General features: G+C 42.4%; 1 protein-coding gene across 2 annotated transcripts in view; it reads left to right on the top strand.

The window, feature by feature from the left end:
* LOC308319616 (glypican-5-like) overlaps nucleotides 1-25,000 on the top strand; it is a 59,079-nt gene extending 34,079 nt beyond the window's left edge. For both annotated transcript variants that reach the window (XM_080769720.1, XM_080769719.1), the window contains 2 exons: nucleotides 20,927-21,030; nucleotides 22,153-25,000. In XM_080769720.1, the coding sequence (XP_080625846.1) occupies nucleotides 20,927-21,030; nucleotides 22,153-22,266 (218 nt within the window). In that variant the 3' untranslated portion in view covers nucleotides 22,267-25,000. The remainder of the gene's footprint in view (nucleotides 1-20,926; nucleotides 21,031-22,152) is intronic.
* Nucleotides 25,001-25,746: the final 746 nt, after the last annotated feature.

Genomic DNA, 25,746 nt, shown 5'->3' with positions numbered 1-25,746 from the left:
GTCTCTGTCTCTCTCGTTATCTCCTTTCATCTAGTTTTTGTTTTCTTTCGCTCACAAACTCTCCTCTCCTCTCCTCTCCTCTCCTCTCCTCTCCTCTCCTCTCCTCTCCTCTCCTCTCCTCTCCTCTCCTCTCCTCTCCTCTCCTCTCCTCTCCTCTTCTCTGCATTCATCCCTCCCAGTGTCCCCACCCTCCTTCATCAATTTTCTTTTGATGAATGATGCAGTAACAACTACTGTAGGTCACACTGAAAACACAAATGGAAGTCATTTATGCATTTATGTACATTTATCTCTCTCTGGACTTTCTTATGCTACAGGGAGATCTGGGGACCCCTAGGGGCCTTAACATCATCCCGCAGTCACAAAGAAAAGCTACAATAGATCCTCTGCCAATTTACTAATTAGGAAATCCATTTGTCCAAATTTCTGTAATTTAAATAATGAATACTTCTAAAAAAAACTTTCACCATTCTCAGTCTACATGGATAGCTCGACACATTCTTCCCAATTAAGCTGTAAAGGAGGGATAGGACACCAGGTTTAATGTGGTCAAACTTCATCACACCACACAGCCCTTTACTTTAAATTAAAATAGAATAACATGACTTCTGTTGAGAAAAAGGGTCATGCAATTAAATATAACTTAGCCAAGGAACTGGGAGGTCAGTGTCTTCCGTAAATGGTGCATTTATATAGAGCCTTTATCCAAGGCGCTTTACATAGATTGTGCATTACATTCACCCATTCACACACTGCATTCATACACTGATGGCGGCGGAGACCATGCAAGGCACCAACCTGCACATTGGGAGCAATTAGGGGTTCAGTGTCTTGGACACTTCGACACTATCTCTGGGGGAGCCCGGGTTGGAACTGGCAACCTTGTGGTTACCATCCGGCCACTCTACCACTCTACCCCTGAGCCACCGCCGTCCGTAATCCTCCTGTCTTGTATAGAGCGTAACCACTTACCCTACAGTATATACTGTAGTATACTATAGGGATGCTAGGGTTCACGTGTTAAAGCCCCACAGCAGAATATACAGCAATCACTATCTATATTTAGCTGGAAAAACATATATGTTGATCGTCTGCTCCACGCGGTGCCTTGGCAACATGATGTCATACGTTTCCATGATCCTGTTGGCTTGTGACTGTATAGTTTCCATGGTGTTTGTGCTCTGTTCAGCGACCTTCTGTACTGTGTTGGTCAATCACTTTCCAGCTCCAGTTGATTTTTTTTGTAAACAGGAGAGCAGAGAGGTGGTTAGCGTTCTCCTAAACCCGGCAGACCACAAAGCCAAGCAATTTGTATTCCAATGTCAAAAAGTATCCGTTGAATTAAAATCAGCAGAACGTTTGATTGATTTGTTTACTGCTGCAAAACTCTACACACAATGTACTATACAGCCTCAACCTGACCCACCACTAGAGGGTTTTGGTCGCAAAAACATCACATGATGTTGTTGCGGTTGTGTCCACCAACAGTGGAGGCGCATAGTTATGTAATAGAGGTCAAACCCTCACTGATCACTACCAGCCCAGGCTCACCATCAGCGCTCGTTATGCTAATGATTATCATGCAGCGTGCATCAACACAGCAAAAACCTCACAGTGTTCTTTTAACTCTCAGAACGTTGCAGATTGGAGCCGCGAGGGTTCGTTTATGTTGCATTCGTGCGCTCAGAGTTCGAAATGGAACACATTAACACTGAGGATTTTATTTAAAGGAGGTAATGGCAAATGCAGAAAGCTACTTTGTTTGCTTCAGGTGTAATATCATTAAGCAATAAGCAAAGCGGAGCTTCAGAGTTCAGACATAGCAGTGAAGGCAGTGGAATAAGCAGACAGGGCACACACAAATCTTCGAGATTATTCTCACAAACGCAAGCTTTTAACATGAGCTTTACACTGCAGTGAGCCACACAGAATCAGAACCAATCAGCATTATGTCACATCACAGATTTACAGGTGTAAGGAAGTCATGAAATTATTTTGATTCTTTCTTTCTTTCTTTCTGAAATCCCGGTCGAAGAGAAGTTTGTACATGAAAACATTTACAGCAAAAATCACTGTAGTAATGAATAGACATCCCCAGAACCAGGACACACATAATTGTTATAAGAAACACTGGATGATGTTACTGTTTAGAATGAGTCAAATGACTGTCTGCATAGCTCAGTTGGTAGAGCTCAGAGTCATGGGTTCAAATCCGTGGTACTGACAACTCAGCCTGTGATTCTTATTTGTGCATATTGTTCTTATTGCGTATTGTCTTCTTTCTTGGTCCCACCTTATCGCTGCTTGCAGCTATATTTCTTTATTTCTTTCTTGTGTCAGTCCCCATTGCTTTGCATGACTTTTTTGTGATAGTCTTGTGTTATTAACACTGCATGAATACAGTCTGGATGTTCATGAATGGATTTGAGGAAGTGGACTATGAGTCAGTGTTGTTTTGTTATGCTGAAGGTTTGCTCTTTCTCTACTGGTCTCTCTTCTCCTCATTGCTCCTCTCTTCCTCTCTTCAGGAATTCTCCAGATTAAACCGATTGATTTTCTTTCCTCTAACTGACACAATCTGTGCTCGCCCGGGCCCCTTCAATCTGTCTGTGTCCAAGACATGTCTACGTCCTATAATGTCAATAATGTAAATGTAATCACAGCGCGTCTTCTCTTCTCTTCTCTTCTCTTCTCTTCTCTTCTCTTCTCTTCTCTTCTCTTCTCTTCTCTTCTCTTCTCTTCTCTTCTCTTCTCTTCTCTTCTCTTCTCTTCTCTTCTCTTCTCTTCTCCATACTAAAAGGCATGTTGTCTTACCTATAATGCACTGTGTGGCCCATTGAGGAGTGATTTGTACCTTCTATGAGTGCAAGGTGCATTTTTGCGTTTGTTTGAGTGTGAATGTGTACTTGCACAGGGCCTCTCAGTCCCAGTAACCATGGTTACCAGGTGGTCTCTCATCCCAAGGGATGGGATTTAATGACGAGGAAAGAACAGGAGTGGGCTTGAGGGGGAGGGGGGGAAGCAACTGTCCCTCTTTGGCAAATGGTGTATTTTACATGTGTTGCATACTCCCACATACAGTTTCATATCTCCATTCCAATACAGTGCAAAATGATTCATTCCAACCCACTGAGGATGGGAGCTGATTGGCAAAGTGAGACATGCAGCAAACTGAGTGCTATAATGCATTTGAGATCCATACGAAAAACTCAATATATCAAGAACACAATACATTAAAATGTTCAGCTCACCCCATTTTCAATGTGTTATTTATTTATCCTTTCACCAAAGTCTGCTCTGTCCTCTCTCTCTCGTCTCTGTTCTGCTCTCCTGGACACCTCTCCCCTGGGGTACGTTTCAGAGCCTACACTGTAAAATACTCAATGGTTATTTAACTCTGAGAGTGTATAATAAATGGTTCCATTTGTGAACTCTCAGAGTGGTCCTGCTTTGATGGTTTTATCAACCAAAAAAAGATTCTATATTGTTAACATTCACTAATTAATAGTAAAAGTGGAGAGTGTATTCCACAGTCCACACCTACACTATGTGATAGCCCATTGGTGAATGGATCCTTCTAAAAGTACCTAACCCATTCTTTAGGAACCTGTGAATGTTCCAGTGTACTGCTGGTATACAACAAGCCTCATTTGGATGTAAATGACAAACAGTGGATGAATCCATCCAGTCTTGCCTTTAGGCTGATGATTTCAAACGTCAGCCTGTAACATATTAAATTAATTAAAAAGCTGTGTTGTTCCTTTCTAATTCTTTGTGGCATGTTTCCATTTTACAGGCATCAAATAGTCTGTGTGTGCTTTAAAATAATACATTTAGTGAATTAAGCGTCCCTCACTGAACTGAAATGTTTACTCGTTGAAACCCTGTTTTTTCTTTCTTTATTTCTTAGGGACACTAGCCTCTCCAAAGCATGCCTTTTGAAGATTACGTCATATGGTTTGTTTAGGCCACTAAAATGACGACGTCAGACTTCATATGGCCGATATAAATACAGTGGGCGCCCCTCACTTCACACAAGTGTGATTTTTAAATACATGAGTGTAGCCCAAGGGATGTTCACACTCACAAAGAGAAAAAGAGTGAGAGGAGAAGAGGCGGCAGGGTAGGGAAGGATGAGCGTGGTGAGATACAACGGTAGGGAGATAATATGGAAACGAAAGGGAAATGATGGGGCTCACATACTGTGAGCACGCAAGCGCATGTGTATTATCTTTATGCGGGAGCGTGCGTGCGTGCATGTGTATTATCTTTATGTGAGAGCGTGCATGTGCACGCGCGGCATGTGGCAGTGGTTCATAAACAGTATAGAGCTTCTATGATAGATCCCTAGGGGAGGAGATGGTCCTCATTAAAGAATTACACATTCACTTTGCTGTGCCGCTGTAGCTATGCAGGCCGCGCAGTGGCGGGGAGCCTTGCACTGGCTCTGTTAGACACGCCCACGGGGAGATAAAATAATTGATCTTTACACACAGAATGTCACAGGATAGCTTGTGAATAGCTAAGTACACGGCCCACTCCCCTGCTCTCCCACGCTATTAAGTCGCATAAGAAGTCTGTCTGTCTGTCTGTCTGTCTGTCTGTCTGTCTGTCTGTCTGTCTGTCTGTCTGTCTGTCTGTGTCTGCCTGTCTGTTTGTCTGCATTCTTAGGTATGAATGAACGTGATTGTGTTTCTGTGCCTATACCCACCAAGGTAATTTTGCAACCGTGTCATAACAGAGACATTATGCAACCAAAAACCAAAAGCACAGTGAATAATTACATGGGAACAAAATGTATCTTGATTCTCGACCGCAGTAACCTCAATCTAAAGTATTTAGTCATTAGTGGAAAACGGAACTGTGTGTGTGTGTGTGTGTGTGTGTGTGTGTGTGTGTGCGACTGTGCGTGTCATGTGCGTGTGTCTTTACTTTACTTTGCTCTGCTTTGCTTTCCTCTGCGGGACATAATTTGACCAAAATGCAGCAGCCTCCTCCCCTTGCTTTGTCTAGCTGTGTGGGCTTGTCTTCTTGCTGCGTTGCGGTGCTTGGGGGTTATTCCCATATTCTAAATGAGCATTCTCATGTCACACACCTGATGGGAGAAGACACCTTATTGGCTCACTTTTTACACAGGGTCTTTAACCAATCACTCTGCTGCCGCATTCAACTGTTCACGCATGTTCACGCAGTAAACTCTGATGTGTTAACTTGACTTTGAGACCTGAGAGCTTGTAGATCAACTGAAATTATAGCCAGACGAATCTGCTACAGGAAAGAAAATCCCTGGGGAGATTGGTCGGTCACTCCTCAGTTTGAATTACATTTCACTCACCCCAATGTTGTGGGTGACCAGTCAGAGCCCACTATTCAAAGTGACGTTGGAATCTGTTTGTAACTACCCCTGATGGAAACAAATCTATACCACACCAAAGTTCCAGACTAAAGGTCATTACACACTGGCGAATTAGCGACGCGATGCGAATAAGCGATCTGAAAATGCGAAATATTGCATGTTGCAGTTCGCCTGCGAATCTCTGCAAAATACGACACCAGAGCGAACAAATAAAGAGCGAAAACGGTCGCATTTTCGCACATTCGCCACTGATGTGGAAGCTTGCATGGACTTCAATTGTTTTTTTTAAATGCGAATTATTCGCACGAATATATCGCGTCGCCAATTCGCCAGTGTGTAATGACCTTTATATCATTCTACGCAATGATATTAGTCTGGTCATGCCAGGCTACTGAAATTACACTTCTGCCATAAGGGTTAATGTACTGTCTAGTGTCTATATACCCTCAGAGTCAAATGAACTGTACAGCAGTACATATCCTCTGAGCTCTCCTCACTGGTTTACTTGCTTTCCTGCATCCCTCCTCCATAGATTTTATAATTCCACTGGAGGCTCTGCTTGACCTTCATCTCCATGACCTTGGGTTGATGCTGCCTCACTGCAAGCAAGCCAACAGTAGCCTATAGTCCACAATGCTACCAATTATTATTCATATCTCAGACTCGTCACACCACAGTTCACGTCTTGCCTCATTAGCTGGAGCCTGGATGAAGATTTTATACACTGTCCTGGATTTCTAGAGATGGCAATTTCAATGCTGCAGAGATAATCCTACCACAAAGTTGCCCACAATTCCTTGCCTTCTACTCTTAAAAAACGAAGGCCAATAATAAACATTTGGTTTCTATGGTCTATGGAACTCTAGATCAGTGGTTCTCCACCTTTACAGCCCGTGATCCTCAAATAATCATATTTGAACTGGGGACCCCGTTCGACAGATATTGTAAAAAATAAATGAGAAAAATCAGCAATGGCTTTCAGTGGAGTGCCAAACCCAAATCAAGTATACATCAAAAAATAGGAATAACAAATTCCAAAAAGGTAGCACATCCAAAAATTTAACAAGCGGGGGACAAGGTACTCACATTTCCATTTCTTTATTGGCACACACCAAAAAGGAACGCTAACGTGTTTCGGCTATGCAGCCTTCAACAGAGCATTGTAAAAAATAGCAGATCTACAAGCTCACTCAAAATGAATTAACATTAGTTTGAGTTTGTTTTACTAGGCTGTACTGCTGTTGGCTACACCTCATGCCTATACGTCCCCCAGACCCCCACAAACACTCAAATCAGGCTTCTGGCCAAACATGAGACCTCAAACCTGGTCACCTCTTTTATGCACTATCCTGAAAGTACTACGTGCTACATAAATGTTTAGAAAAGTGCAACAATACAAGCTACAAGCTCACAATGCTGCCATGCTTTGTGAAATTGTAGATGTAGAGCAACTATTTGAGCTGTTTTTTTATATTTGTCAAAGTATGATAGGCTTAAGTGGTTAACTTTATTTGACATTAGTCAATCAAAAATAAACCGTTTATTTGACATTAGTCAATCAAAAATAACCCGTTTATAGAGCGATAAGAATGATAGATAGATAGATAGATCGATAGATAGATAGATATTTACACAAGTCTGATGGCTTGGGAAAATAAACTCTTGAACCTTTTGCCAGAGGGCAGCAGAGTGAACAGTGATATGGATGTCATGATATCAGTCTCACTTCCTCCCTGTAGCCGTTCTCGTTGTCGTCCCCCATGAGGCCCATCACTATGTTGTCTCGTCCGTGTATTTCACAATATGATTGATTGCTACTGAACCTGGCACAGCAGGCATGTGTCACCAGGGTGAACAGCAGTGGCCTCAGAAAGAACACAGCCCTGAGAAGAGCCAGTGCTCAGGGAGATGACGTTGGAGTTGTAACAGTTGTTTGTTTCCCACCTGCACAGATTCATTGAGGTCTGTTCCTTAGAAAGTCCAGCAGCCGCTTACACAGGGGAGTGCTTAAGACCCAGGGGGTCCAATTTGTTGCCGAGTAGGGATAATTTAGCTGAAATCCAAGAACAGCACATTTGGTGTTCTTCTCTAATAGATGTGCCACTGTGTAGCATGCCATACTCTGTAGAGCAATTTGAAGGTGCTCACAGAGGGGCGCCTGCTGGCCTACTGGTCCAAGCGCATGCCACATACTATAGGCTCTGGCCTGACAGCGTGTTGTGTGGTCGAGTCCTGTTCATGACGACCTTTGCTGCATGTCTCTCCCCTTCTCTCTCTCCCTCTTTCCTGTCAATCTCCACTTGAAACTATCAATAAAGGCAGAAAAGGGGGAAAAAAGGAAAGGAAAGTGCTCACCGCTGACAGGTTCCTCTCCCTGATCTCAGAGTCACTATCTGTTGTTCACTCAGAGTGAGTTCTACTTCTATGAGCTTCTCAGCAGAGCCAGATGTGTATGCTTGGTTGATGAAACCGCCCATGCGTCTAGAAAAGTATAATAAAGTTTATTTACATGAACTAATAAAAAGTTATTCTAGAACCAAAGTTATTTTGGTGGAAATGGGACCTGTGAGAAAGCAAAACAAATCAACTCAACCAAACCAAAACAAAACCAAGCAAGAAGGAGAGACAGAATGAAGACTCAACCCGAATTTACAGGGTGAGCAATCACCCAGGTGTTAAAGATATCTTTAACACATGGGCCGTTACAGTCGGCTAGTCCACTACTCTTGCGTCACATCGCATCACTTGTACCTTGATTGCGTGAAAACCATTGGTCCATCCACAGTCCACACACCACCATGCAGCATCAGTAATCATTGCCAGTTATAGCAAATATACATGCAGACAATGGTGGCACTAGTCTGTGGCATGTTGACAACTTAAGCCTGATTTATACTTATTGTTGCGTGCCGGTGTCATGCTCAGTAAATAGCAGATCTACAAGATCACAGCGCGTCACATTCGTGACGTACTGTGAGCTTGTAGATCTGCAACATCAGCGTAACATGACGCTGCCAGATCCAAAAAGCTTGCTACACAAATTTGTTTCACAGCTTATTTGGATCTGGGATCTCTGAGGGGGTTGAGCTAACGCAGATCCGACCCGTACCGAACCAATCAGCGTGAGCTAAGGGCGGGATATGTGCGAAACCGGATGTGAAGCTATATAGACACGTCAATATGATTGGTTGTGTTTGCACGCCCACACGGTGATAGACAGACGCTCCGATCCAATCATCTACCATGTATCTTGAAAAAAAGGAACAGCCCCGTCATTGAATTTGATTCCGCGATCCCAGATCCCAATAAGCTGTTAAACAAATTTGTGTAGCAAGCTTTTTGGATCTGGCAGCGTCAGGTTAACATCAGCGTGCAACGAAGCATGAATCAGGCTTTACTTCCTCAAAATATCAGACTACACTGTTCATTCATTCCAAGGAAAAAGCAACTAACAACTGCACTGTGGTCACATGCCTATCCTTATGCCTCTGTCTTACCTTATTTTGTCGGTTGTTTTTGTCTAGTTTCTAATTTCTTTCCACTTCCTATATCCTTTTGTAAATCATCCTTTGTCTCTCCTCCGTCTCTCTGTCTGTTTAGAAATAGAGTCTGATCATAAATATTCGCCGAGGGCATAATCTATCTACTGCTCCTCGTAACTTTACTCTATGCAGTGTGTGTGCACGTGCATGTTATTGTGTGCGTGTGCATGTTATTGTGTGTGCGTGCATGCGTGCGTGTGTGTTGCCTCCCCAGGGAACCAGGGCCAAGGTAATGAAATTCTCATTACTGATTCAGCTGGAAATGCTGGGATACATTTACACGCCTACTCACACCCGGCACCTTGTACAGACGCTCGTCAAGGTCACCCCACATCTACACTTCATTTGTGTATGTATACCTATATGTGTGTGTGTGTGTGTGTGTGTGTGTGTGTGTGTGTGTGTGTGTGTGTGTGTGTGTGTGTGTGTGTGTCCATTGTATACATACAAATTGAGTAGCAACAAGAAGAGTGGGTGTAATGACAGTTCTGCACGCCACAGGCATCTGACATGAAATACCGTCATTAACACTCACACACACACACACACACACACACACACACACACACACACACACACACACACACACACACACACACACACACACACACACACACACACAGATTTTACCTCTGAAATCAAAGCATAGCTGGCATAACTATCTTCTACATAGATTTTATTGAAACACACACACACACACACACACACACACACACACACAAATATGTCAACCACTTGACATGTGCATATATTACCTTCTGAGGTAAGACAGTTTTTGCTGCTGCTTTAGCCAAGTTGATCAAAGCATAGATTACATCCTTCTCTGACACACACTGTGTTTATGGACCACACACACACACACACACACACACACACACACACACACACACACACACACACACACACACACACACACACACAAACACAGGAGCTATTGTTTCACAAGATGTTATGTTATCTGGTATATATTGTGTCAGGCGACGGATCCGTAGGAATGTATGAATGTCAATTAAATATTTATATGCTGAGTGTTGTTCTTTTATTTAACCGCACGAAGCGCTCCCATTCTGCGGGCCAACATTCTGTGAAAATAGCCGATCTACAAGCCCTCAAAGCACAGCGTTGGAGTATATAGGGTTTCAGTGGTTGACACTAGGATGGCACAGAAAGGTTAGGAAATGTGATGCCTTAACCCAGTGATTCTCAACCTGTGGTACCAAGTCCGTTATGAGAAGGGGTGCGCACGCTACAGTATATGTCATACTGTGCGCCGCATCAAAGATGAAATTCTCAGGTATTAAATGTAGCTTACATGCGTATCATTTTTGTACTGTAAACATTTTCGGGTCAGCGTTATTATTTCGGCGGTGCATTCATTGGTCCGACTCTTCATGCTTCAAAACAGCAACCATTGTTCCAGTCCCAAAAAAGGGTAAAGTAACTGGATTAAACGACTGGAGGCACCTGTAGCAATTACACCCATAGTGAACAAATGCTTTGAGAAACTCGTCAGAGGAATGATCAACAACAAATTGCCACCCACACTTGACCCCTTACAATTTGCGTATCGCCAGAACAGATCCACGGATGACGTGATCGCAACAGCTCTCCACACAACCCTAAGAAAAGTCTTATGCGAAAATGCTGTTCATAGACTATAGCTCAGCGTTTAATACCGTCCATAATCCCCCCCATACTAGACACCAAGCTAAAGAGTCTGGGTCTGAACACTGGATACTCAACTACCTGACAGACAGGCATCAGGTGGTGCGTATGGGCACAACCACTTCTGCCCATCTCCCCCCCATCGAAGCCTTGTACGACGATCGTTGTGTCAGCAAAGCTCGTGGAATTATGAAGGACCCAAGCCATCCCAACCGCAGACTTCTTTGAGATGCTGCCGCATGGAAAACGTTTTTTGCAGTCTCAAAGCCACTGGAAACAGACTGCAAAAAGCTTCTTCCCCCAAACAATCAGATACATGAACCAGAGCGAAACCGGGCAAAGAAAAACTCTAGCCCCCCCCCCCCCCCCTTCTTCAGGCTGTAATTGCACATTTTAAACTAAATTGCTGTATTTTTTTTTGTGATCAAGTTTTTATTTTATTTTGTTAAAAGAAAAGGGGGTTTTCCCCACCCCCCCACCCCACAGGTTGAACAGCGAAACAGAAAATTACAATACATCAAAAACAATAATAATAAATAATTAAAGCAAGACAGGTACTTTACCATTGGAAAGATTAAATTAAAAGAAAAGAAGATAACAGTCATCAGAGATGTTGGCATGATTTTCTAATGCTGTGGATAAGATGTCAAGTGTGTTTTCTTGTGCTCCATTGGATGGAGCTATAGAGAGTTCCAGAGAGATCATTAATGAGAGGATCCATTGTGAGACTTTAAGTTTATGGGGAGGTTTCCATCTTGGGACGAGCAGAGTTTTTTGCAGCTGTCAGCCCTAAGAGCAGGAGTCTTCTACGTGGCATTGTCAATGTCAACCCAATCGCTGAATCATCATTCAACAAGAAAATATTAGGCAAGAGGGGAATTCTAGTTCCATTACCTCAGATAGTACTTCTGAAACTCTAGACCAAAAACGATTGACATCTGGACTAAAATTGTAATTAACCTCAAATTGCACCTTCTTAAACTAAATTGTATATGGAACATAACCTACTTTGAAGCTGTTCACATAAAGTTTACCTTACTTTGCTACTACAGGGAAAAGATGCACATATCTTAATTTTTTTTACTCTTTGAATGCTCTTTCTTGCACTCTATACAGTATGCTGCTGCATTGTCTGTAAGGAAGCCAAACAAAAATAACTTTTACTCTTATGTAACTGTACACAAGATGTAACAATCAAGTACAACCTTGAACTCGCCCCATCACTAACCCTGTCCCTAACCTTAACTCCACATTGTCGGACTAATGCGCCGTCGGAATTACGCTTCACGAGCAGATCCCAACATTTTCACGTGACAAACGTTTGTTTGTCATCAATTCACTCTCACACAAGAATCCATCGATGTCAATTTCTCAGTACAAAATGTACAAATGTTACCATTTGGTTACGTTTGTATACTTTCACTGACATTGAGGATTCTTTGTGTCAGCCTGTGAGTCTCCTCACCAACAGGTCTTACCTGCTAAACGAGAGAGTGTAAGAAACAGAAACCCATGTTCTGTTCACAGGCTTGTTCACAATTACTTAATTATCGTCATCTAACGTTGGTTCGTAAACGGTGTGACGACTCGCCCAACCACACATTAGTATTGCAATATACACAACTATGCACATTGTTATGAATTATTGCTTAATTTACTAGATCGGTATTTTGTTCGCACTCATTTCCTAATACAGAGGCAAATGTGATACCCTAAAATAAATAATAATATATATTGTATTTGAGCCACTTTCAACCTGATGTCCCTTGTTTGGGCATGTCATTATTAATGAAAGTAATTAGTGAAATTATAATCTTTATTTGGCACTATAAGTAGGTCAGGAGAGACTTATTGTCGCTATCAGCCAATTGTATTTATTAATATGAATAAATAATAAATAAACTCACAAATGCATATGAATGGTGTGCCGTGAGTGTGCCTGTAGAGAGAGAGAGAGAGGGGGGGGTATATGGCCAACAAATCTACAAATTATGAAATCCAGAATGCTGACAGATTATAGTTTCCATGACGTCCATGACCTCTGTCTGTAGAGTCATCTTCATACCTTGTTCAAGTTATCTTGAAGGCAACATACATTATAGGGCAGGGATACTCAAATAGATTTACCTGTGGGCCACATTACAAAAATGGCAAGGGACCAGGGGCCAGTAGATAAAATTACGACATTAATGATACTTGATAACTTCTCTCTTTCAATTGCTATATTTTCGCAAAATGTGAAGTAGCTGTCTGTCTGCCTGTCTATGAGTAGCTGTCTGCCTTCCTGCCTGTCCAATTGTCCATGAGTAGCTGTCTGTCTATGAGTAGCTGTCTGCCTGCCTGCCCAATTGTCTATGAGTAGCTGTCTGTCTGTCTATGAGTAGCTGTCTGCCTTCCTGCCTGTCCAATTGTCCATGAGTAGCTGTCTGTCTGTCTATGAGTAGCTGTCTGCCTTCCTGCCTGTCCAATTGTCCATGAGTAGCTGTCTGCCTGCCTGTCCAATTCTCCATGAGTAGCTGTCTGTCTGCCTGTCTATGAGTAGCTGTCTGACTGCCTGCCTGTCCAATTCTCCATGAGTAGCTGTCTGTCTGTCTGCCTGTCTATGAGTAGCTGTCTGCCTGCCTGCCAGCCAGCAAGTTGGTTAACAGAAAATAAATTGTTATGGCTGAGTAAAATAAAATACAATAAACACAATTTGCCTGAAAATAGATTACCCAGCTATGACCTTTTTCATGAAAAAAATGAGTAGTGATATGGCTGACTGAGTAAAATAAAACAATCTACCTGAAAATAGATAGCTATACGTGAAGAGCAATTATCGCAATTTCCATTTCCGCAATTTCCATTTCCGCAATTTCCTCAATTTCCATTTCCGCAATTTCCGCAATTTCCATTTCCGCATTTCCGCAATTTCCATTTCCACCATTTCCGCAATTTCCGCAATTTCCATTTCCATTTCCAACTATTAATGGCAGCTGGGTTTCATCATTCAAATAAAATAGAATTCTGTCCGTTTAGCTATAAAATTATGTCAGGGAATAGGGATACACAGTATATGTCTTTCATTTGCATTGCATCTCCCCCCCCCCCCCCCCCCAAGCTTTTATTTTCGTTCGAGTAATAGTACAACTCTAATAGTATTACTTATAATAATGTAATTAAAGATAACTTCATTCAGATTTATTTATTTTTATTTCATTTTCCAGATTTTTTTTTTCTTCTTTTTTTTAGCTTTGGTGTTGTTAGTAAATCAGTGCATTCAAAGCACATACAGTAGTTTTTCCACAATCTTCTGTTTTTGTGTGTAGAAACCGCATTTGATACATTTGTCTGTTGAGCCTTTTAGACAGCTATACCTGTAACTGTACAACCGTGCATGCGTGCGTGTGTTTGCATCTACTTTACTTGGCAATATACCTCTCCTGTTGTCATGGTCATGTCTGTTTCCTTGTGTGTGTTACCGCAACTCTGATTAATGGCCCCACCCCACCTGGTGGAGACTGGAGACCATTGCTGTCGCCCTTGGGAAATCCCTTGGATTGGCGCCAAACCCACTTGAAAGCATTACATTTATAAATGCATGGTTTACAAGAATTCATTCGTTTTTTCCCCGGGCCTGTGATTGCTGACTGAGCGCCCTTTGTTTTCACTTGATGTCCCTGTTCTCGCCCGCAGTGCCGTTTAGCGGCCGCCATTTTTGGTCAGAAGCATTTGTCTGCTTCCTTTTGAGTGTTGAGGTTGACAAGTTTTTAATCTGCAGGTTTGTTTCTGTTTTCCGTGACCAAGTTTTTACTCAACGATTTTTTGAGCGGAAGAGACATTACGTTCTGCAAACAGTGCACACAAATTCCCACGGCAGATTAAAGGGTTGCTTCATTTTCAGTGTCGACATTGTCCATCAGTCTGTGGTCATTGAGTGATAAGGTTATTTCTTTCTTTCTTCTTTGTTTTAACCACTTGAACCCCACGCATCCACATTATGGTGGGCGAACATGTGCCGAAAATTGTAGTTCGCCTATTTTTGACAAAGAGATTTGGTGTCGTCCAAGAAAAGCGGTCCACATTACAGAGCTGACTCAATTCCAGTTTGTATACAAATCATGTCAAGGACCCCCAAATTAATATGTATTTTTCCACGGACCCCCATCTGAGAATGTTTTGTGTTAGCAACCCCCCCGAGAAAATGTTTTCAAAATGTTCGAATACTTTCAAGATTTTTAAAAGATGTTCTAAAATGTAGAAAATGTACAAGATCGCAGCAAGACACAAAGTGAGCACTATAAATACAGCGTTTACCATTGTATTTGTTGTGGTTGTGGTGTGGTCTCTGACATCCACCAAAAGCCCTTAAGAGTGTTTTATTTTCAATGGAGCTGAAAATGGGCTGATCTGGATGATGCAATCCACTGCAGTCCAGGATTGTGCTTGAATCCTTCAAATGTCACTACTACATTGCTATTAACACTTGTGCGCGCGCACAAACACACACACACACACACACACACACACACACACACACACACACACACACACACACACACACACAGTCACACAGTCACACTCGTTACTCATCTAGGTAAAGGTTAAACTCCCCCATGAGTATGACCAGTGACACTGTTCATCACTCACCTCTGTCACAAGTGTGTGTGTGTGTGTGTGTGTGTGTGTGTGTGTGTGTGTGTGTGTGTGTGTGTGTGTGTGTGTGTGTGTGTGTGCGTGTGTGTGTGTGTGTGTGTGTGTGTGCACACGTGCATGTGTTTTACAAATCTGCCATATGCGAGTGTTGCTAAGAGACAAACAGGCTGAAGGGCATGCAGGTGGAGATGGCCTGTATAGCCAAAAGCAGCCTGGCATGCACACAAACACATCCTCGCTGACAGGATCACATCCTCGCTCTTTAAAGCGCAAATAACATGCATTTAAAAACTGCTTTTAATATTTAATATATTGTCCATGTCCCTCAATGTTATTTCTAATGGTTTTAGCCTCAATCACCACTCTGATATAACCAGGCCTTGTCATTTCTTTCTGGACTTTCAAAGCAGTTTTAGCTGCAGTACCACAATATCCTGAGGTGGTGGGGGCGCTGATATGCAGATTATTTAATATTTGAGTCATTATAATACTGATGCTAGATAAAACCAGGCTTGTTTCCATTCCATGCCAGCTTGGAAAATCAACAATGGTGGACATTGTAAACAAAGTGGAATTGAAAAGGTTGAATTTTATGTTATAGGTCCTTTAAAAAAAATCACACCGTGTGAACTGAGTGGTGCAATCTCTCTCTCTCTCTTTCTCTCTCTCTCTCTCTCCTCTCTCTCTCTCTCTCTCTCTCTCTCTCTCTCTCTCTCTCTCTCTCTCTCTCTCTCTCTCTCTCATTAGCAGGCAGTAGGCACAGCACTATCCCTCTCTGTTTCTGGCGCCCCCTACTGGTACTAATAAGTCATATACTCGTGCTCATGGCCACATACGGACATTGCTGGTTGTAGGAGTGGTTGCACCACTCAAAAAGAAAACGTTCAGGGCCCGGACGATTAGGGGCACCTAGGCTGCCAAGCCAGCTGTACGGCGTGCCGCAGGTTCGACTCCCGAACCCGATGGCCTTTGCCGCGTGTCACTCCCCATCTCTCTCCTCCTTTCTTGTCTGACTATACTGTTCCCTATATCAATAGGACCAAAAAACTAAAACTAAAAAACGTTCAGAACGTCACGCCAGGTACGCTGGCACAATTACAAAATGTAAGTCGTCAATTCATTGTTATACAAATAATTCGATCAATGATTTAATTTAGTTTTTGGCATGGAACATTGGAATTTTATTATTTTATTTCTGTTTGCCTTTTAGTTTTCGTACACATCAAGAATGACACTTTGTAAGCGCCTAGATCAGCTATTTCTGCTTTCGCAAAATATGCAAAATATTTGCACTTATGTAATAATTGTGACTGACCTAGACACGCAGTGAGCTTGTACATCCGCTATTTTCAGTATACACAACACCACCATACGACAGAGTTCTTGCTTACTGTAAATCGCTCTGGATTACGAGCATCTACTAAATGCCTAAATTGTTACAATGCCGCACATCAAAAATAGCCAATCTATAAGCTCGTAAATCAGCTGTTTTCAGTGTGCGACAAACCACACGCGACTAAGTATAAGTCTGGAATGAGCACAACTGACCACGTCACATGACCACGTCACAGGCTGTTCTATTCTAGTGTGGGACGTGGGGAGGTGGACGCACCAGAGTGCACACATGTACACACACACACACACACACACACACACACACACACACACGCACACACATGCACACACACATTTACACGCCTGCAACTCCCACAGTCCCATGTTACTCCATGCAGCTAAGAGAGAATGAAATCAAGGGCAGATGCTTAGTTGATAAACAATGCACTGCTGATAAATCATCTGTGAACACACACACACACACACACACACACACACACACACACACACACACACACACACACACACATTTAGAGCATTTTCCTGCACATTCACCAGTCAATCTGCGGTCATGTGCTCATACGTATCACACCGACAACACCACATGTTGAGACTTCTAGCCAGTATGTGTGTGCATATTTTGGATTACTATCATATTATATTCGTGTGTGTATACGTGCGTGCGTGCGTGCGTGCGTGGGTGCGTGTTAGTGTTTAGGTAATTAAGATTAAGATGTATTTTGGGATCTATTTGCAGCTACTAGCTAAATGTGATCTTGATTGATGGTGTGCTCCTTGCTATAGTGAACGTATAGTGTTACAGTTACATTGTATGTTTGTGTACCTGTGAATGTCTGCCCATTCGTAAACTATGTATACATATATTTTCATGATTCCATTGTGTGTGTGTGTGTGTGTGTGTGTGTGTGTGTGTGTGTGTGTGTGTGTGTGTGTGTGTGTGTGTGTGTGTGTGTGTGTGTGCAAGCATGCGTGCGTGCGTGTGAACGTTAACACCTCACCTCATTCCTAAGCTGCTGAAAGAGTTTCTTTGTCTATTGTACTGCAAAACAATGTCCATTGTAGGAGACGGAATCACATTTCTGCACAAGCAGGTGTGTGCGTGTGTGTGTGTGTGTGTGTGTGTGTGTGTGTGTGTGTGTGTGTGTGTGTGTGTGTGTGTGTGTGTGTGTGTGTGTGTGTGTGTGCGCGCGTGTGTGTGCGTGTGTGTGTTATTGAAAAAGGGGTAGTGTATGTTGAAGTGCGCTTTTGTGACAGAGGAGGTGTGTATGAGAAGAATCCCATCTCCATGTCTGATCCCTGTCTCTCTCTCGTGTGTGTGTGTGTGTGTGTGTGTGTGTGTGTGTGTGTGTGTGTGTGTGTGTGTGTGTGTGTGTGTGTGTGTGTGTGTGTGTGTGTGTGTGTGTGTGTGTGTGTGTGCGCGCGCAGGCATTATGCCCACGGCAGTGTCTGTCTCTCTCCTGTCCTAATCCACTCATTTACCTGAGTTCCTCCCAGGAGAGGTTTGGAGAAATGCCAACACGCATGCACGCACGCACAGTCGCACACACACACACACACACACACACACACACACACACACACACACACACACACACAAAAAAAGCTGTTAAGCAGCTGGTGGGATCCAAGGGTGCATGTGCCAATTAAATTAAGCAACAAATTCATGCGTGTGCATGTGTGTCAGTGTGTCTGTGCGTGCGCATATCTGTGGGCGGTGGAGCCAGGACCATAAATTATCCTGGCCTTGACAACAACAACAAAACAATTAGGTTTCCCCGACGACCATGAGAAATGTGGTTGCCGTGGGACCAGTAATGGGACCAGTAATGCACCCAAAACCCCTTTGGACCAAGCTGACCTGTTCTTACTGGGGAAGAAAATATGTTTGACACTGATTTTCAATGTTTTAACACTTTATGTCCTGGAATGGAGTCCCCCAGGGATCTGTAAATGGTCCCCTCCTTTTCCCCTCTACAGTCTCTTTGCCGAGAATAGATCATCTACAAGTTCACAAGGCCTTGCACCTATAGATCGGCTATTATCACTAAATGTCTGCCTATTTTTTTTGTTTTTTTGTTGACCTATTAGGATCATAATGCTAGGTGTCATGTGGTTCACTGCGGTACAGCTGGTGAGCAACCTCCCCCGCCCATCATCACTTGACGAGAGCAATCAAGTGCTCCTCGTGTTCTTCCAAGTATTCCAAAACAGTGTTTAGTGCATCTCAGCCTCTCCACCAACAGGGGTCGGTGCAATGGGGACGGTGCAGAGAGGGTTCTGGAGGGGGGAGGGGGGCATGACGGCAGCACACAGCGTTCTTATTAGGTGCAGACTAACGTTTGGACGCCACACACGTCTTCATCACTGTCGCTTCTGACTCTGATGAAGACGTGTGTGGCGTCGTTAATCCAATGAATTCCCATGTGGGCTCCAGTGTCTTCCTGCATGGGCTAAGGATTTATATGGCATGGCTCTGCAGGAGGCTATAGCTGTCTAGAAGTCTGTCTGTCTGTCCATTACATTTTCCTGTAATTATTCCGGTACCTTTTTCCTCTTTTTAAGTATGCCTTTAATTACATATCCATATGAAGCAGTTATGGTATGGTAGGTAGGGTAAGTGATATGCTTTGGTTACAGTAAGTGTCACAGTGCAAAGGCAGGAGCTTTAGGACCCAATAGCAGACAGATATGCGCAGGCAGATGAGCTTCAATGCAAGGTTTTTATTCCAAAAAAAGCCCTTGCCAATTGTTTTTAATTGTCCATTCTACAACTCCATTAGGGAGAGACTTTTTAATAAGATAGACCCAAACCATGAATTTGTATGGTTGGAGGACTTCGAGAGACTGAAGCGCCTGTTTCAAAAGTACGCTTTTTCATTTGCCTCATTCCTTGAGAAGGCCTGGTCAATGAGGAGGAGGGCCATTTACATGTAAAATGGCCTTGTTATGATTTGTTTTTGTTTTGTTTTGTTTTGTTTTTTTTGTTTGTTCGAATAATGTACAAATATGTATGAACAGGAAGGACTGTAGTGTCAGTTGTATTCAGTGTATTCTGTGAAATGTGTCATATAATCCCATATGGGATGGGCCAAAGTGGCATGACACGAAAATAAAAATGTCATTCATTCAAATTTCATTCATTCATACAGTACACTAGGGGATAAATCATGGATACACGAGGAGAACACTACTGACATAAAGTGACTAGCAAGGGAACTGAACAAACAGGGGAGTATAAATAGACACAGACTAACTAGGCACAGGTGAAACAAAACTCAAAATCAAGACAGGGATTGGCTGGGGGACTAAGAGGACACAGGTGGAAAACAAAGACTAATCACAATACAGGTTAGACAAGGCAGGTACAGAACTACAGGGGCAGACAGGAAGGCACAAAACAATACTACAAAATAAAAGGTACACAAGTTAAAGGTGAAACTCAAACTGGAACTAAGACACAGGGAAAACACAATACTTAAAAATCACAGGAACACAACAGAAAGGTAAAACAATAACAAAAACAAAGAACAGGGTACACAAGAAAACACAACACGTCACGGACCGTGACAGTAAGTGTTAAATATCTTCCTCTTTCCATTGGTACAAATTTGCTATTGGTAAACAGAAAATGCATTGTCAGGATACACATTTTTAACAAGATACCGTGAAATTGGAAGTGACGACACAAAGAAATGAGCGGACAAAATTCACTCTCTGTTCTCTCTGGGGGTAAAATCCACGTGGAGGTTACCATTAATTTAGTTCCAACACTCCATCACTGCACTGTGTACTATTTATTGCATTGTGTCTCGCTGTCAGGAACAGTTGCAAAGCTACTGTATCTCAATGAGATGTCACACGGAAAAAAACTCAGGCAAGCGCATGTATGGGTGCACGCACGCATGCACGCACGAACTCACGCACAAACTCACGCATGCGCACACACACACACACACACACACACACACACACACACACACACACACACACACACACACACACACACAGATACTGTAGATAGAGATGCAATAAGTAACAGTCAGGCCTATAGACTCTGTGCTGAGGACAGCTTAATGTGATCTCTCTCCTCTTAACTTTTTATTCACTTCTTTTTCTGCGGTGTCGGACTCTTCCTGCTTCTATTGCAGTCTCTCCTACCCCCCCCCCCCCCCCCCAACCCCCACACCCGTCTCAATTGATTTCAGTTCAGTTCAATTGCTCTCTATTCAAATGATGCCTCATTGGCATGGCACAGAAAAACCTTACGCTGCCAAAGCTGAGGCGAGGAGTGACAAAACTGATTACTAAGAATTATTAGAGCCATGTCTCTCTCTCTCTCTGTCTCTCTATCTCTCTCTCTCTCTCTCTCCAGGTGATGAGGAGTCAGTTGGTGTTAACAGTGGCCGTAGTCCAGCTGTAAAGGACGTAACCCCTCTTCATCACCCCGTCACTCCTCAGCATGCCCCGCCTCCTCAGGTAGGTTACGCCCACTGATTTGACTGACCCTTCATTTGTATGCTATCGAAGCTGTGTACGCCATCTGTCTATGTGTGTTTTTTTACTTCTTAAACCATCCTTCACCCTTCTCTTTCTCTCTTATCAATGCAGATTCAATTACATTTGATCATCTCTTTTTACATCTCTTATTGTTTTGTTGAGTTTTAATGGCACACCTCAGTAAGGAATGAAATACGTCGTAGAATAACATTTCATATTTATGGGATGACTGCAGAAGCACAGGCACTGCATTTGGTCTACTGTACCTCGCATCCATGTTTCAGTGAGCAGAGAGTTTTTGTTTCCCTCGTGTCTCCTGACATCATTATATCAATTTACAATTTAGGCATTTAGCAGATGCTCTTGATCCAGAGCGACTTACATTTAAGTAAAAACAAAGCATGTCATACATCACATATATAAAAAGTAGTTTTCGTGTATATCGTGTATAAGCTATGAACGTAACAGTGGAGTATCTATGTCAACTATACATACTATACTATATTATATATTATACAATATACATGTGTACTATAAAGTGCTATGACTACATAAAATGCAATTCTAGTGCTGTCTACGTAACGAGCTATAAGTCTGTCTAAGGGGCTAGGCTAGGGCAAGTGCTACGAGCCATGGTGGAGTCTGAAGAGGTGGGTTTTCAGACTACGGCGGAGGATTGGGAGTGAGGCTGCAGTTCTGACTGTTTTTACTGCTCCTATGTTCAAATGCAATTTTCCACCGCCGTAAATACTTTAATCCCATATTGCGCCGTCTAACTAGCTAAACTGGCGTGGACACACCTGATTCCTTTTGCACCCATTAAAGGCCCGTCTAATGTCCTACATCATGTCCTACATGTCCCATAGCGGTTCTCAGTTGGGTGGGAGGTCTTTCACCTTCATTTTAGTTTTTTGTAGAGGGATAGAATCACAGTAGGCTGACAGGAAATGGGGAGAGAGATGGGGGGTGGCATGCCTGGACCACTGAGCCACGGCCCAGGCAGGATGGGAGGTCCTTAACGGTAGCTAAAATGATCGGTGGAGTTACAGGGCTCCGTAAAACCAATGACATAATGCTATCTATCCTCTCGTCCGCCCACAGGTGGCCGTCCGAGGCTCCGCCCATACACTGGCCTCCTCCTCCCACCTGACGCCCTTGAGCCTGGCGTCGCTGCTCTCGCTGTTCCTGCTGCTGTCGCCATGGGAGCCTCTCTGACCGCCACTTCCCACCACAGATACTTGAGAGCGACAGACCGAGAGGGACCGCAGCGCAGACAGCCAGGCACGCAGCAGAGAGGCAGCAAGACAGACAGACACAGACAGGTACTCGGAAGGAAAGGAAAACCACAGGCAAGACGCAGAGAGACAGGGTAGACAGTCAGTCAAGCAGACAGAAGACCCAAGTCACACGTGATGGCGTTTGAAGTTGTCCATGATGCAGACCACACTTTCTTTCAGTTATATCTCTGTAACCTGTTGTAGACAGTCTGGTCATGCATGGACATGAGGACTGCTGTTCATTTTACCACGTTGGTTTATCTGTGCATTTCTTTTTTTTATGATCTACTATACTTACCTTTGCATGTATTTTGTTATTCTATATTATTGTATTTAACTGGGATAGTTTGTACAGCACTACTGACTCTCTGAAAGAGAAATGTAAATACGGAAATCTATATTTATATAAACAGAGTTTTTATAGGATATAAGAAGGGCTTGATGTGTAAATATATAGATTATTTGGGCCAGATTCACAACGGAAATATACGACCAGGTGTAAATGAAAGGAAATGGCGTATTAATCCATCCAATCAAGCTCACGCGTCATTCACCAAAGGTGGCGTAATGACTTCATTTGTGCGGATCGCCCGTGTGATTCGCCTGGTGTCGCCTGGTTTAATGGAACATCCACGCCCAGTCCACGCCATATAAGGCAACAGGAAATATCTGTCCTCGGATGAAAAACGTCATCACATCCTGCAAAATGCACAGATCCCCAAGCTTACAACAGTGAACGTGGTGCTCTGCGATGCAAGCGTAAACTGCGTTGTGAATCTGGCCCATTATGTAGAACAGCACAGACTGACTTGGGGTCGGAGGTATAAGGAAACATGAGTGAATGACATTATGAACACAGATTATGTTTCACTCAACACAGCCTCAACTAGTTGAGTATACTGGCTGTAAACCAAACTGGGCCAAGTCGAGTCAAGTAGAACTTTATTTGTTCCCAGATGGGCATTTGGTTGTCCAGCAGTAAAAATACTGATAACACAAACACACACACACACACACACACACACACACACACACACACACACACACACACACACACACACAACATCATTGTCGGGTGTCCAAAACGGTTGCTTTCCAGGAAATTGAAAGAAATAACCTGTGTTCCAATACGTTTCATTGGTATTATATTGATAAAACCTACTGACTAGAATAAATTCAAATGTAGGAAAAGTAGCAGATCTACAAGCTCACAACATGTCGCATCCCAAAGTGTACTTTTGCTACTTTTGTTGTGTGACTAGGACATTCACTTTTGTTGTGTGACTAGGACATTCACTTTTGTTGTGTGACTAGGACATTCACTTTTGTTGTGTGACTAGGACATTCACTTTTGTTGTGTGACTAGGACATTCACTTTTGTTGTGTGACTAGGACATTCACTTTTGTTGTGTGACTAGGACATTCACTTTTGTTGTGTGACTAGGACATTCACTTTTGTTGTGTGAAGTAGGACATTCATTTACAAAAAACAACATAAAGGGTTGAAATATGGAGATACAAGGATTCTGCCCGACACAAACAGTGTACTGTATACGCATACATATACACACACAAGTATAACCTCGCCCAGTAAAACACACAAGGCAATTAAATACAACATATCAAAGACTAAATAACAGTTCTCACAAGTAACACAAGTACTCTATGTTTAAGTAGCACTACTAAAATGATATCCATATTTATCAACATGGTTCGGTGATCAAGCTGATATTACCATTTACTAGGGCTGTCCCCGACTAAGGATTTGTATAGTCGAATCTGATTAGCCTAATATGTTCTATAGTCGACTGGTTGTCGACTATAATAGGCAATTACCGATATTATTTTTCTTTTCGTTTTTTTTTGTTGCACGATTTGACTAAAGAGATTGGCTGATCAGTCTGATTGCACAACATCAACATTTTAATGCAATAGAGGATCATTCCATTTGGGCTGTGGGGGGTGATTAATGTCTGATTTAACATACCTGCTTGTTTTCTCCTGATAAATCATGATATGTATCCCATAATTCAAACTATTTGTTAATTAATGTAACAAAATTAGGCCAATCTCTAAGTGGAATCATGCAACAAAAAAAGAAAAAAAAAGAAAGAAAATAAAACAAATAACTTGTGGAGTTATGTGTCTGTAACTCCCAGAGTTAGACTTCTATAGTAGATGGGGGTCCCATAGATAGAAAATGTGATGAAATGGTTTTTTTGAGAAGCTAAAGGTGTGATATTGACTCGAGTTCAGCAGTGAAATGGCTACGGTTATGAAGGAATGTTTGTATACGTGTTGGTTTTGGTTAACGGGCACATGAAGGTACATCTATTCTACAGGTATGTGCAGGAGGGGAGCTGATAGGTGGGATAGATTCAACCACATGAACCTTATATTTTGTGGACTGGAGCCCCCCAGGGCTCTGTACTAGGCCCGCCCTCTTGTTTTCGCACTATACTACACTAAATATCTTCGGCGAAAACGCCCCAGAATAGCGATTATGTTATATATTTGTTATATGCCTATAAGTCAGACAAACGTTTTTGTTGAGAGCCTGTGTGACATCTACTACAGACTTTGCATTTTTTATTTCCCCAATTGGTGTGAAGTAACAGAGTACAGTTTAAGTAGTTTTGTGGAGTATCTACGTATACTTTACTCGAGTTTTTGTGATTATCACAACTTTTACTTTGTATATTTATGTATTGTCCTGAATGTATGCATTGACCTGAGCAAAACAAATTTCCCTTGTGTATAATAAAGACATCTAATCTAATCTACTTTGATTTTACTGAATTAAAAAATATACATTTACTCTTTGATCATTAAAATAAACGTGCTCTGAACACGTCTGAACACATTTTGGACGGGAACCCCTTTTGGTGTTCATCATGTCATGCTTTAGCTATTGAAAAATAGCAGATCTACAAGCTCATAGCGCGCCACCGAGTGGCGCGCTACGAGCTTGTAGGTCTGCTATTTTAGAAAAATCGAAGAACCACTGACATAGAAACATAGCTTTTTCAGAAAACTGTCAGGATGTAGAAGACATTTTTAGAATCTGATCTCAGGTCAAAATGGGTTAAGTTAAGTGTTCAGATGGGTGGGCCGCAAAGGCGTTTTGAGTGGGCCCTGATCCAGAAAAGGTTGTAACTGTATATATAGCATTCATTTGTGCACAACAGCCATTGTGACATCATGCTTAATGTGAGAACGTTCACCTGAAAGAATGTTACAGTGACAAATTATCTAGCCTTCATGGCTTTAGTTAAAGTGTTTTTCAAAAAGTTCAAGTTCACAGTTAATAAAGCTTGGAGAGAAAAAAAAACATTTCTGTCTATTTTGTTTGCTTTGTACTTTTGAAAAGCACATTGTACTTTTACCTTTTATATTTGAAGTTATACTGTGTATCTTT

The sequence above is a fragment of the Protomyctophum bolini genome (assembly GCF_963924005.1).
Source record: "Protomyctophum bolini genome assembly, chromosome: 8".
Lineage (NCBI taxonomy): Eukaryota > Metazoa > Chordata > Actinopteri > Myctophiformes > Myctophidae > Protomyctophum > Protomyctophum bolini.
The sequence above is the reverse complement of the archived record's forward strand: the minus strand, read 5'-3'. Positions and strand labels throughout refer to the sequence as shown.